Genomic DNA, 12,822 nt, shown 5'->3' on the forward strand with positions numbered 1-12,822 from the left:
TGGATGACTAGTGAACTGATACGTTTAGAGGGTTGCTATGGCTTTGGTTGTAAATTATATTATTAGATAATGTTACTAAAACTATCGCTACATTTTAAAGGCAGGTAATAAAGCTTTCTTAAAATAGTAATTTTTAATTGGAAGTTCTTTATAGCATTTATGTTATTTGCATCAATAATGTTATTTGTCAAATAGAAAAAAAAATAGATCAAATACATTTAGGGATAAATGGATATTCAGCCTTCATTTGTGTTGTCACTACTATGCTTTGGTGTCTTACAGCTTAATTGTGCTCCATCTGTAATGATCAGTTCTCTGTAATGCATGCAGCTCTGAAGTGTCATGTCTATTTCATGTGTGTATTTCTGTTGGTTGTAGGGGGATGTTGCTAATGAAGTGGAAACTGAACAAATCCTTTATGATGCATCGGTTATGTCATTTTCTGCGGGGAGTTATTCTTCCTATGTTCAGGTTCGAGGATCTGTCCCGCTGTACTGGTCTCAAGATATTTCGACTATGATGCCTAAACCACCCATAACACGTATGTACAAATTTTTCTTTGTAATAGGTTATGGCTAGCACTGTGTCCTAATGGAACACCTGAGAGAGTAAATGAAAACTGAACTTGTGAAGTGAATAAACTGTCTAAGCATTTGTTTTATGGGAGGCTATCATTTAAGGTAAACAGAGTTCTTTATAGTAAACACAGTGGCTTATAAACATTCAACCATATAAACATCTGCATTTGATGAAATTGAATAGAAAAAAATCCCCATCTTAGACTTCATAGTCAGATATGGAATACAAAAAAACTTACATTTAAAAATGTCAGCTTTCTTTGTGCTTATTGGTTTGTATACAGTTATGTATTTTATCTTAAAGGGTTGTAGATAAAATTTTGAACCTGTTAGAAAACATCTGGGTTAAATTTAATGGGGCCAGAATAATTGCTCTCTCTAAGTATCTCACAAAAGTTTTGATTTAAAAGTCACTTCCATTTATGAAAAATGAGGATTTTTTAACAGCTTTTGCATGGAAAGAAAAGAATGTGATTAGTAATTATTTTGTGAAGAGTACGTGTAAGGGAAAATGATTTAAGTGACTCTTAATGTCATCCTGGATATATGTGTCTGTTGCAGTTGACCAAGCAGATCCTTTTGCACATGTTGCTGCTCTTCACTTTGACCAAATGCTTCAGAGATTCGGCTCTCCCATTATTATTTTGAATCTTGTGAAGGTACAATATTTTGAATATGTTCTGTATGTTTTCTTATTTTAAATACAATATGCTTTTCTGTGGAGTCTCTGTGTACTTTTGTTTGTACTCCGAACTAACGTTAGCTTGTAAGTGGCATATTTTCTTCATAAATCTAATCCTACGCAGGAGTGTACATAATTTTATAACATCTTCCACTGTAGCTCTTCCAAAAAAAAGAAGTATTTCCCATTTTTGTAAACTTCTTATAATTATGTTTCACTGATGTTTTCAGGTTCTTGCTACTACCCCTTAGATAGGAGTAAGTCCAAATAAATTTATGACTAGTAAATTTAATTTACTATTAACTTTCTATGATAGTAAGGTTCCATGCAAAATGAAGTTTGTAGGTTTCTAGACACAAATGACTGAGTTTTTTTGAAATATCATAATAAATGGTATTTCACTTTGTTTGGTCTGGTAGAGTCATGGGTGTATGGGCAGGAGACAAAGCTGAAGCATCTCATGCTGGTTAATGGGCAGTGCCAGGGGCAGCAGGGGTGGGCTTACAGGGAAGCTCCTTGATTGCTGCAGTAATTCTGTTAACTGCTGTGTGGAAGGCTGTGGTAGCCAAATCCTGGAATCTGGGTGGCACTGTAATTCTGAGTATTATATTTTGTGGTTGTGGTTGTTTTTTTTGTTTTCCTGTTCTGATTCAGCCATTTTCTCTCATGGTATCTCAGCTGGGCAGGTTTGAGCTTGCTGTTGGAAGGTGGGAGGTATACCAGGCAGCATAAATTAGAGAGGAGGAGTGGACTCCAGACCCTGGGAGTTTACCCAGTCTCAAACAGAATTTCTAATAAAATAAGTGAAAATAAGTCTCAAACATCTGAGTATGATGTCAGAAGAGAATAACAGTGTAACCTGTTTTTAAAATTAGTTTTATTTGCTACAAGGCAGAAACCATAAATTCTTTTTACATTTTGGCAGCTTTAGTAGAGCAGATGCAAACTGTGTAGTTTGATTTTTTTTCCAGAATTTCTGTCATTTTATTTGGTATTTTCTTCTGATAGCTGGACAGTAAAGGTTATTTTATGTATCTTACTGCAGTTTTTTTTCTTTAATGAACTGCTTCCACATTCTGTTTTAAATTGATTTGTTTTGCTTGAATATCTTACTACTTTTTAGGCTTTAAAAAAAAACTATTTATCATTTAATTTATCATGTAGAACTGTATTCAGTAGAAAAAAGGACCTTTTATCTGCTTGTAGGATCCATTCCTAGTATGAAAAAAGGTAGGGAAAATACAACAGGAAGACTTTTAAAACCCAGAATTGTAATAAATGGCAACTAGATGACCTATTTTTTATTTCGAGAAGCTTTCCTACATAGCAATACTTTTAAGACTATCCAAGAGTCTGTGAAATCAACTTAGGATAGCATTTGTTGACAAGAAAATTTTCTCTCTTGCAGCCATAGATTTCAAGGGCCATTGTTACAGTGTGAGTCTAGACTCACATAACCTTGACATGTGAATGATTATATGTCTTTATTCATAGGCCTTTTGATACTACAGCTGAAAATGCATCTCTTTCTTTCCCTCAAAAAAAACAAAAACAAATCACCTTTGTTTGCATGTTGCTTTTGCTTTTACACAAATGCTAATGATTTTTGTCTCTAGTACTTTTATTATTTGATTTCTTAAAAGCTGATTACATGTAAATCTACTTCACACTTTACCTGTCTAGCCAAGAAGTTTGTTCATCAGTAACAAATGTATTAGACTTTCTTTGGGTTTGGTTATTTATGGCTACTATTATGTATTTAAATCAGTCTTTATAACATAAGTTCAATATAGGTTTCAGTTTAGACTAAATTGAGAGAAAAGCTATTTTATAAGAGTGCCAAAAACATACGGTATGTTCAGAGAATGGCGGTGTAATTCTAACTTTTGTCAAATACTTAGATTACTGTCTCTTCTCTTTGTAGTGCAATTAGACTAGTTATGCAGATGTGCCAGCTGTGGTGTGGTGTACAGTTTCCAATTTTAATTTCTGTTAATGACTAAAACATTCAAGTACACCACTGAATTGAAGTAAAACTACTCATGCTTAGCTTTTTTTTCTGTGGCATTCAAAAAAGTGACAAAGTTTTCTCTAAGATGGTTGAGATAGTGCTGTGCATCGATTGAGAATGTACTAATGCATAAGAGGGGTGTGAGTCTGTTTTTAAAATAAGCATGCGATGCTACTATATGACTGTTTAATTAATGCTGCTCGTTAACTGTCTGCTTATTGGCTTAACAGACAAAATGTTTGCTAGATTTTTTGTTTTTCCTTGTCTAAGTTATTCTTGAAGAAGAACTCGTGATACTTACTGTTTAATTTAGAAGGCATTGTTTAGGTTTTTGTTTCTCCCATAGACCTTTTATTTCTCCCAAAAAATATACCTAGGAAATAAATGGGATAACTATTTGAACACAGGTATCAAATATGCCTGACACTGCACACCTACTGCTAGTTCTGATTTTAGTACAGTTATACCCTATTTGTTGCTGATACATAGTATCACTGTGATTTTTCACAGATTTTATCAGTTATTTCACTTAAGAAAATATTACTAATATAAGTTGATATTACTCTGATATTGTTCTTCAAATTCAAATGCTCATTTCCTGATTTTTTGTATGTATTGTGTGAACATAATTTACTATTTTTGTTTATGTCTTGTTTCTACCTCATTCATACCAAGCAGGTAACACTTAAGTCTAGGTTAAAGAGTCTGTGTTAGAGTGTATCAGTCTATAATATATACACAGACCTACATATGTAAGTGTGCAGATTACATATGTTTGTTAATGAGAGTACTAACGTTAACGTCCTTTTCTTTTCACCAAAGGAACGTGAAAAAAGAAAGCATGAAAGGATTCTTAGCGAAGAACTTGTTGCTGCTGTAACATATCTCAACCAGTTTTTACCCCCAGAGCATGCAATTATATATATTCCTTGGGATATGGCCAAATACACAAAAAGGTAGAAAAGGTCATTCATTGTATTAGTGCTCTTAGCCACAATTCAAGTAACTGTATGATTTCAGTTAAATTTAGCTTAGGAATGATGGGAGAGTCTTATTAAGATCTATGGACAGAATAAAACCTGACCTTTCTGGAGGAATTTTAATGTTCAAATATATAGCATCATACCAAATTGGAGCAAGCCCTGAAAACTTTGAAGTTCTCTGCAAAGGAAAGTTCTAGAGAAAAGCCAACAGCATTCTCTTTTTATTTTGAATGAGTCAAAACACTGCATTTTGTCAGGTATTTCATACCAGTCTGGAATTTATTGAGTTAGAACATTCTTTTTTAAAGAAAAAAAAAAAGGAGGAGGGGTGAATCATATCAATGTCTCTTCCATTTCTGCTTACAAAAGGAAATGAGGATAATAAGGATATTGTATTAATTTCAATGTTATAAAGCGTTTAGATTATTAGATTATTTATCATTGGCAAATATATTCAGTAACTTTTATGATTTTTGACAATAGATTGTTGTACTAGTGTCATGTGAAAAGGATTAATGTTTTCATAAATGGTGAAACATTTACAAGTAGGAAACGTTTTAAATCTATAAACGCAAATTGCTTTTCTTCAGTAACACACAATTCAGTTTTGAAGTTGTGTGGCCTGCCTATATCTACTGTTTCTTATGATACCAAAAATTCCAGATGAATAACAAGAATGGTTGTATCTGGTTTTGGGTCTCTGTTACTGTATCAATCTGAGCAAAATAATGAAAAAACTAGCTTAATTCAAAGGATAGGGATGTAATTAAATATTTTTAATGGAAAAAAAATGCTTTGAAAAGCAATCCTTATTATTTGAGATTACAAGCTGGGAGTTATGGTAGGTCACATAGATGTGAATGACTATTAATTTAAAGTTTGACTTGGTTTCACGCTCGGTTTTTATTCTAAAATGTCATTGTGCCCAGTTAGGTTAGGTCTTTTTCTGTTATGGTGAAATAACAAATCTCAAAAGAAGAGTAGATTTTCTTTCACAAGATATGCTAGATGTAAGTTCTTGGGCTCTGTATGGAGCAATGCTTCATATAGGGAATGATACCAAGTGATCAAAAGATGCCCCTTCCAGCTGTAAGAGAAGTGTATATTTATAACCACACTAGTACAGATACAAAAAAATATCTGAGGGCATTGAACAAGATCAGTTTTTTATCCAACCAAGAGATACTAAAGAACGAACGATAATGTGTCTTTGCTTAAAGAACTGACCATTTCAGGAATGCTGAGACTGTTTCAACATGTACTTTTGAAGTAAGCTTTCTGGGAAGTAATATTGGTAGACACATTTCAAAATAATATTTCCATCTTAAGATAAGCAGATGTGAAAAAACAAGTAATTTTTAACTTCTGTTTACACGTACTTGTTTTCAAAGTTCTTACTAAAATGTAAGAACTGTACTAAAATGTACTCCACTTGAGTAATAAAGTCTCAACTAATGGATGGATGCCCTGATCTGAACAAACTGGTATAGGAAAATGTGAAGAACACGCTGAAACAAATGTTAACACAGCAGCTTGCAAATAAAACCAGGGCATGCAATTTAACATGATCATGTATCCTTTTCTGTCACATTCTTATTTTGTGGTCATCACAAAAACTTCAGCAGGGAAAAGTGTGCCATATTAAAGGCAAAGAGTTTCAGATTTTTGATTCCAATTCAATTTTATGTAACATGGTTATTAATAACTAAACAAAATTGCTCAATGTTTGTTTTCTAGGTCTGCAAACTGTAAGGAAAAGTGTAGACGTAATTACTGTTAGATAAATAAATCTGATGGGAGTCTTCAATTAAATCATTTTTGTTAATAAAAGACTTCCAAGCAGTGAAAATTATTGAATATTAATGTATCTTTACTGTGTTTTTTTTTTTGTCTTCTCAGCAAACTTTGTAATGTGCTCGATAGATTGAATGTGATTGCAGAAAGTGTAGTAAAGAAAACTGGATTTTTTGTGAATCGACCTGATTCCTACTGCAGTATTTTGCGGCCAGATGAAAAGTATGTATTCTTATACAGCTGTAGAATGAATAATATCTACTGTTTGGAGAGTTGTCTGGAATTTCTACTGTCTGTTTTAAGGCTTCAGTTAACATAAAAATATATATTTCATTATTAAGTTTTAACCAAAAAGGATTTTAGTCAAAGGCATATGCTAAGAAATGTAATACACCGAAAATTTTATAGTCAGTATAATTATGCTGTTGTTTTTCCACTTATAATGAATTCTTATATCAATTTATTTCTATCATTATTTCTAACTTGAATTCTGTGCCACGTGTGTTTATATAAAGCTTTTTTTTTCCTCAACCAACAGAATGCTAAATTTGAGGGTAAACTTTAACAATGAGAACAACATTGGGAATTTAGTAAGGGGCTTCTTTTAAATAAATGAATGAGCAAAGTACCTATCAATGAAATGTTACTTGGTCCTGTGTTTTCCAACTGATTTTTATTATATTAATACAAAACTAAAAACTTTTTTTTTTTTTAATATAGAAAACGTATTTGTGTAGAGTGCTATGGAAATATAATGATTTAATCAGCTGAATCCTCTAGGGTCTTTGAAAATTCAGAAATAAAGTAACTTCCAAGTTAATTTCATCACTATCTACTGGGCATTTTTATTTTACATTAAGAGTATCTTTGCATTTTTAGCCTAACCTGTTTAGAAACAATGAAGTAAAACTCAGAGACTCTTAGAGCTTTTTTGCTATGCAGTACAGTAAAAGTGGCAACTATAAACTAGTATGAATGAGATCAATGCATCCTTGTAATGCTGTGGTTTGTAGGGAGAGTCAGATGAGACTCAAAAGTAGTGCATAAGCTAGTTAACCCTCCTAGCTTGAAAACAGTCTGTTGTTCATGGTTTACTTGCATTAAGTATAACTGTTCTTCTACCTCAAAATGTCATTAATTTCAGATTCGTGTTCCCTGCCTCTGAGGTACAGCTAGTGCCTGTACAGAGTAGCAAGAACTGGACAATGAATAGTATGTATGTCTAGAATCAATATGAAGGCAAAATTTAAATCAACCAGCTTGTGCTACAGAGAACGTTTTGCCTCTACCTTTCAGTCACTGGAACTGTGCCTACTTCTTTCTGTTTTTACACTTGGGACCCATTGAGCAAGGCTTGTTCAGACTCTTTCTTGAAGGGAGCAAAAGAAATATTTCATATGGCTTAGCAACATTTCTACTTCAAGGCTAGATTTTTTTTATTTTTTTTTGGTGTAAATACAACACCTTACTAATGCACAGAGCTTTCCCTGCTTTCTTCTGTTCAGTGATTCCAGTTTTGCTTTGCAGCAGGTTTTTAGTTGACACCCTTTTTCACTGAGCTGATCTATACATGGTATGATCTGATATATTTTTAAAAGGATCTGTAAGTCATTCCATTCTATTTTGTTTCTCTTTCAGGTGGAATGAACTTGGAGGTTGTGTTGTTTCCACTGGTCGCCTGCAGGTACTAAGATAATATACTTCATTAACTCAAAGTTGTAGTGATGTAAATCAGCACTCAAAAAGCACCAGCAAGCCACATCATGTAAATACTTGATTAGTGATTCACAGGTTGCTCTTTTAAAGTAATATTTGTAGTAGAGTCAACAGCATTATTGGAGTCCATCTGAGAAACCTAACTGGGAAATAGGGCTTTAAGTTCTTGGGTAGTACCACAAAATTGCTGGAATTATATTTTTGCTGAATATAGTCTGAGAAATGTTCAGATTTTAGAATAGTTGTCACTACTACATAGTCTGTAGTACTACCCTGGTAGCAAAAGTTAAAGTATCAGCTTTTTAACAATCTGTATAATATAATATTAGATAGGAGGGGTGAGAAATACACATACTTAAGTCTGTTGACATTCACACACGTGAAAATGAGTATTAAATGCATTTTTGCTACTGCTGGAATGTTCTGTACATTGTTACAATTACTGCCACTAAACGAAAATACAACTAGAAAAACTGCTTTGAGGTCAAAAAAGTGCAGGGTGATAAATTATTTAGTAACGGATTAATACTTGAATGTTATGGTTATTTACTCTGAACACAGGATGTGTTCTGGAGAAACATCAATGCCTTTTGACTTGTCATTCATTACTTTGTAGTTCACCTAAGCTGGAAAGCATGTGACCATTTCTTTACTAACTGAGCACACTAGGATATAGTCCTTAAGGGCAGATAAACAGCAAAGCAGGTAGAATTTGGTCTGTTCTAAAATAAAGAAGCATGTCAATGTCATGTTTTTTTTTAATGCTAGTCTTACAGTTTTACCTGTATTAGGGGTACGATATTTTTTTCTTTCTCTAAACTTAATCATTTGAGGTTGTCACCACAGGAGTACTGCATAAGCATTTAAATCATGATTTGTCTCGTCTTGGGATAGACAGCTCGTGTCACACTCAAAATGTGTTTCTTTATTAAGACAATAAACATTTAGATGACTATCACAGATGTAACCATATAGATATATATATTTGAGTAGAAGAATCCCCCATTCTACTATATTAAACATTTTCTAGCAGCTGTTCGTATTCTATAATAACTTCTTTTGTGTGCATTACGGAATTGAAGAGTGGAGGTGCAAGGAGCATAAAAGTGTGTATGACTGACCAAAACATTCATACATGTTGCTTAAGATACGGGAAGCTTAAAATACAAGCATCATCACAGTAGAACCACAGCAAGCAGGCATGCTTTTGTGCAATAGTTAAAGCATATTTGAAAATTAGACCTTCACTGACGCAACACAGTCTTCGTAAGGTAAATTTTTAGGACTGTTTATGAGTTGAAAGATTCAGTTTGTGTGGTGAGAGAAGCAAGAATATTTTGGAAGTTGGTGTTATAACAGTAATTTAGATTGCTAGAGATTAATTTAAAAAAAAAAGTCTTTGAACAAGGCTTTAGTTCAAGGCTTGAACTGACATAAAATTTAGTATGTCAGATGTCATAAGTCTTAGGATAGCAGGAAAAATAGTAATCATGAGTGCAGTAGCTTTTTAATTAAAATAAATAAATAAATAAATAAAATTGTCTTATCTGGATTGCTTTACCAGACTGGAGTTCTCCGAACCAATTGTGTGGACTGCTTAGACCGTACTAACACAGCGCAATTTATGGTGGGAAAATGTGCTTTGGCATACCAGCTCTACTCACTGGGACTGATTGATAAACCTAATTTACAATTTGATACAGATGCTGTTAGGTAAGAAATACTAGTTCAGTGTGTCAATTTTGTTTTATTCTTTTGTGAAGGGACTTCGGAAAAGTATTGTCTGTGTACAAGAAAAGTGCATTTCTTTTTCTATTGCAATGATTTCATATTTATTCATCTAAGTCAAAAGTCATTCATGTTTGAAATCTTCTTGAGAAAATCCAGGTAGGTTGAAAGTTTGCTACTCTGAAAAAGTGTGTTAATCATGTTTCTTAAAACTTAACTGCTTGGCTTCATTCTCTTTATGTACCTAAACTTAGAGTAAAGAGTTTCCCTCTTAAATAACCATAACAACAACAACGAAGTCTCTAGTAGTCATTCATTTGCTTCATGCAAAATCTAAACCAAAAATGAAAACTGAAATTGATACATGCTTTTCTACAGAATGCCAAACTGATACTTGGATAGAAGTATCTTTGTATCTGATTTGTATCTTACCTTGCTATTTCCTACTTTTCATTTGAAAAATGTTGTGCTTCCTGATTTACTGAAGAAAGGAGTTTTCAGCAAAGTTGCTCTCTCCAGTCAAATATCAATGGCACTTATTCAAGCATCCTCAAACAAACAAGAAAAGTCAGCATTTAAATTAAATGCTCTGGAGGTGGGAGGAAACTAAGCTACTTAACTTGTGAATGCACTTTGAAAATTCATCTAAAGAATCTGTGAGGCGATGCATCTTTATTCCTTACAGCTGTAGTAATGGCCATGAAACTTACAGCTTCATTGCTGTCTTTGTCTACTGGTTTTTTAGTTTTAGAACATGGACGTGTAACTCATATTTCTAGAAACGAAAAAGCACTGGGTCACATGTTTCTCTCAATCCTCCTCCCCTTTACTTGAGATGTACCTTCAGCTCCTGTCCTTTCTCCTCTGTTAGCTTCTGGCGCTTGCCTGGTACCAGGAGCAGGTAAGTTGTACAGAAACAATCTCACTTGCAGCATGCTGGCTCACTGGGCAAGCAGTGGCTTTTGGCCTCTGCCTGATGGCCAGCTGGCTTTCTCAGTGTGCTAGCAAAACACCATGTACCAGCTGCTGGGTGCTGCATCTTTACCTCTGAGAACAAGCAACTGCTGCAGCTGCTGTGCAGCCCCTGGGGACTTGGTAACTGGGGCTGTTGGTTTCTAACTAGTGGGGATCAAGAGGAGATGGACATGTCTCCAAAATCACAGAAACAAACTGGAGATTCTCATGGGTGGCATCATGAGCAGTGAATATGGAGGCAAATGTGTTTGGTTTGGTTAAGCACGTCTTTTCGTACTTGACCTTGGGCAGAAGATTTGCTGGACAAGTGTTTTATTTTTACAGAAAGTGATTTGTTGCTTAGGTGCTATACTGATGTGAAATAAAATAAATGTCCACAGGGTTGGGGGTGATAAGTATGTTAGTTTTCTTCTTTTGACTACACTTTCAGTGTATTCTAGCCAGATGTCCTCTTTGTCATTGTCTCGCTAAGGCAGGGCCATAGTCTCTATTTCTGAGAAGTGTTTATTCAGTCTGTTATCTTTTAGACTGGGTACCATTTATTCTGTAGTGTGAATGTATTCTGATATACTATAAATCCAGTGAAAATCTTAATCTCATTCTTTTTAGTAGTTATTATGTCTGAATGAAGAATACAGACACAGCTGGAAGTTTCAGAGTTAACAGGTTAATAGCATGTTTTAATGAAATACTTGTTTTTGTAAATTGAAAGAAGTACCGAGGAGAAGAAAAGGTATTGCTTGTTACATAGAAAAGCAATTGGATGTGTGAAGATCTCTAAAGTTCTTGTGTTCTTTTACTTCCAAGTGTTATTTTGAATCTTAAACTTTATTCCTTTTTTCTTCTAAAAGCTCTTTTCACCAGTTTTATAGATGCCATATTTTGCTTTTCCTTCAGATTATTTGAAGAATTGTACGAAGATCATGGAGACACACTTTCCCTGCAATATGGAGGTTCTCAGCTTGTCCACAGAGTAAAAACCTATAGAAAGATAGCTCCATGGACTCAGCATTCCAAAGACATTATGCAAACACTCTCAAGATATTATAGTAATGCTTTCTCAGGTAAATCTAATTAAGTCCTTTCTTTTAAGCCATTATTTAGAAAACATCATGTAATGCTTCAGTAATCAGTACTATGACCTTATGGCAGAGATCCTCTGTACTATGATTTCCATATAATTTGGTAAAAACTGGTGGATATCAAATGGATATTATGATTTGATGGAATCTTTATAGCATATCTTATTCGAAAGCGTGCTGTATCATGTAACCTTATTTGGTTAAGTTAATGAACTGATATAAGAACTGTTTAGTGAATGTACACAGGTAGCACTGAAGCTGCCAGTGCAGTGACATTTGCAGCTCAACAGAGGAGCAGGTAGCTATTACAGAGCTGTTAAAGTGATGGAGAGAATGGCTTCAAAAAATAATAGGACACTGGCTAATATAAATTCTATGCACAAGTAGAAGGCTGCAAGTGGAATAGTTCTCAGAATGGAATTTGGTATTTTGTATAGCATGTGATACTCCTGGGGACTATCACGGGGGATATAGCTTGTGGGATTCCTGGGGAAAGCAAGCTCTGATGCACATAATTGTTACGCATGAATAGAAACTACTAATTATTAAATCTGTGGTAGAAAGAGCAAATAAAATTGAATTAAAAAAACAAGCCCCACCAAGTAGATAAACTATTATTTAAGATAAATCACTTGTAAAACATTAGCTTACTCCTTTACTGGCATGTGTCACTTATTCATACAGTTCTACTTGGCTATGGAAGAGGGAAATTAAAAAAAAAAAACACCTTTGAAAAACACTGAGTCATATCTTATGCAAAAAGTTTTTTAAAATGCCTAGTGTTTTTAGAAGTTATGAGAAAGATCTAAAAGAACAATCAAGGACAGTCTAGGACTGTGTGTCAAGACAGCAAACACTGAGTGCTGCTGTGTTCTTAATATTGTGTCAGTCCTATTACTCTTGGTCACGAAAGCTTCACTGCTAAGGAACAGTGTTGTAATTTTTTCTAGTTGATTTTTAGTAACTATGTTAACTTTAAAACAGTGAGATGGACTCTAGCTGAAAATACTCGGGTACTCTCTGGTTCCTTTGGCTGAAGTTACTGCTTTTGTTAGTGACAATTTTGTGTATGTGACAAAATGAGAGCACACAGCATTTCAAGTATTGTTTCTAAATGTAATTCGTGTAATCTGCATATCATATTTGCTCAGACTAGTGAGAAATGGAGAGCTTGTTCATTTCAGTGTTAGAGTCACTTATTATTTGCCATCGTAAAGGTATGGTTTCATCAATTCTTATAAACAAAGGGAAGCATGTCTGCAGTATCACCTGT

The 12,822-nt window shown here is 34.1% G+C and overlaps 1 protein-coding gene across 2 annotated transcripts in view; it reads left to right on the top strand.

The window, feature by feature from the left end:
• The window catches only part of FIG4 (FIG4 phosphoinositide 5-phosphatase), a 64,504-nt gene that overhangs the window by 16,634 nt on the left and 35,048 nt on the right, over positions 1–12,822 (top strand). For both annotated transcript variants that reach the window (XM_084514213.1, XM_084514214.1), the window contains exons 9-15: positions 379–541; positions 1,140–1,237; positions 4,094–4,227; positions 6,154–6,270; positions 7,687–7,732; positions 9,329–9,477; positions 11,365–11,531. In XM_084514213.1, the coding sequence (XP_084370339.1) occupies positions 379–541; positions 1,140–1,237; positions 4,094–4,227; positions 6,154–6,270; positions 7,687–7,732; positions 9,329–9,477; positions 11,365–11,531 (874 nt within the window). The remainder of the gene's footprint in view (positions 1–378; positions 542–1,139; positions 1,238–4,093; positions 4,228–6,153; positions 6,271–7,686; positions 7,733–9,328; positions 9,478–11,364; positions 11,532–12,822) is intronic.

The sequence above is a fragment of the Aythya ferina genome (assembly GCF_964211825.1).
Source record: "Aythya ferina genome assembly, chromosome: 3".
NCBI classification, from domain to species: Eukaryota; Metazoa; Chordata; class Aves; order Anseriformes; family Anatidae; genus Aythya; species Aythya ferina.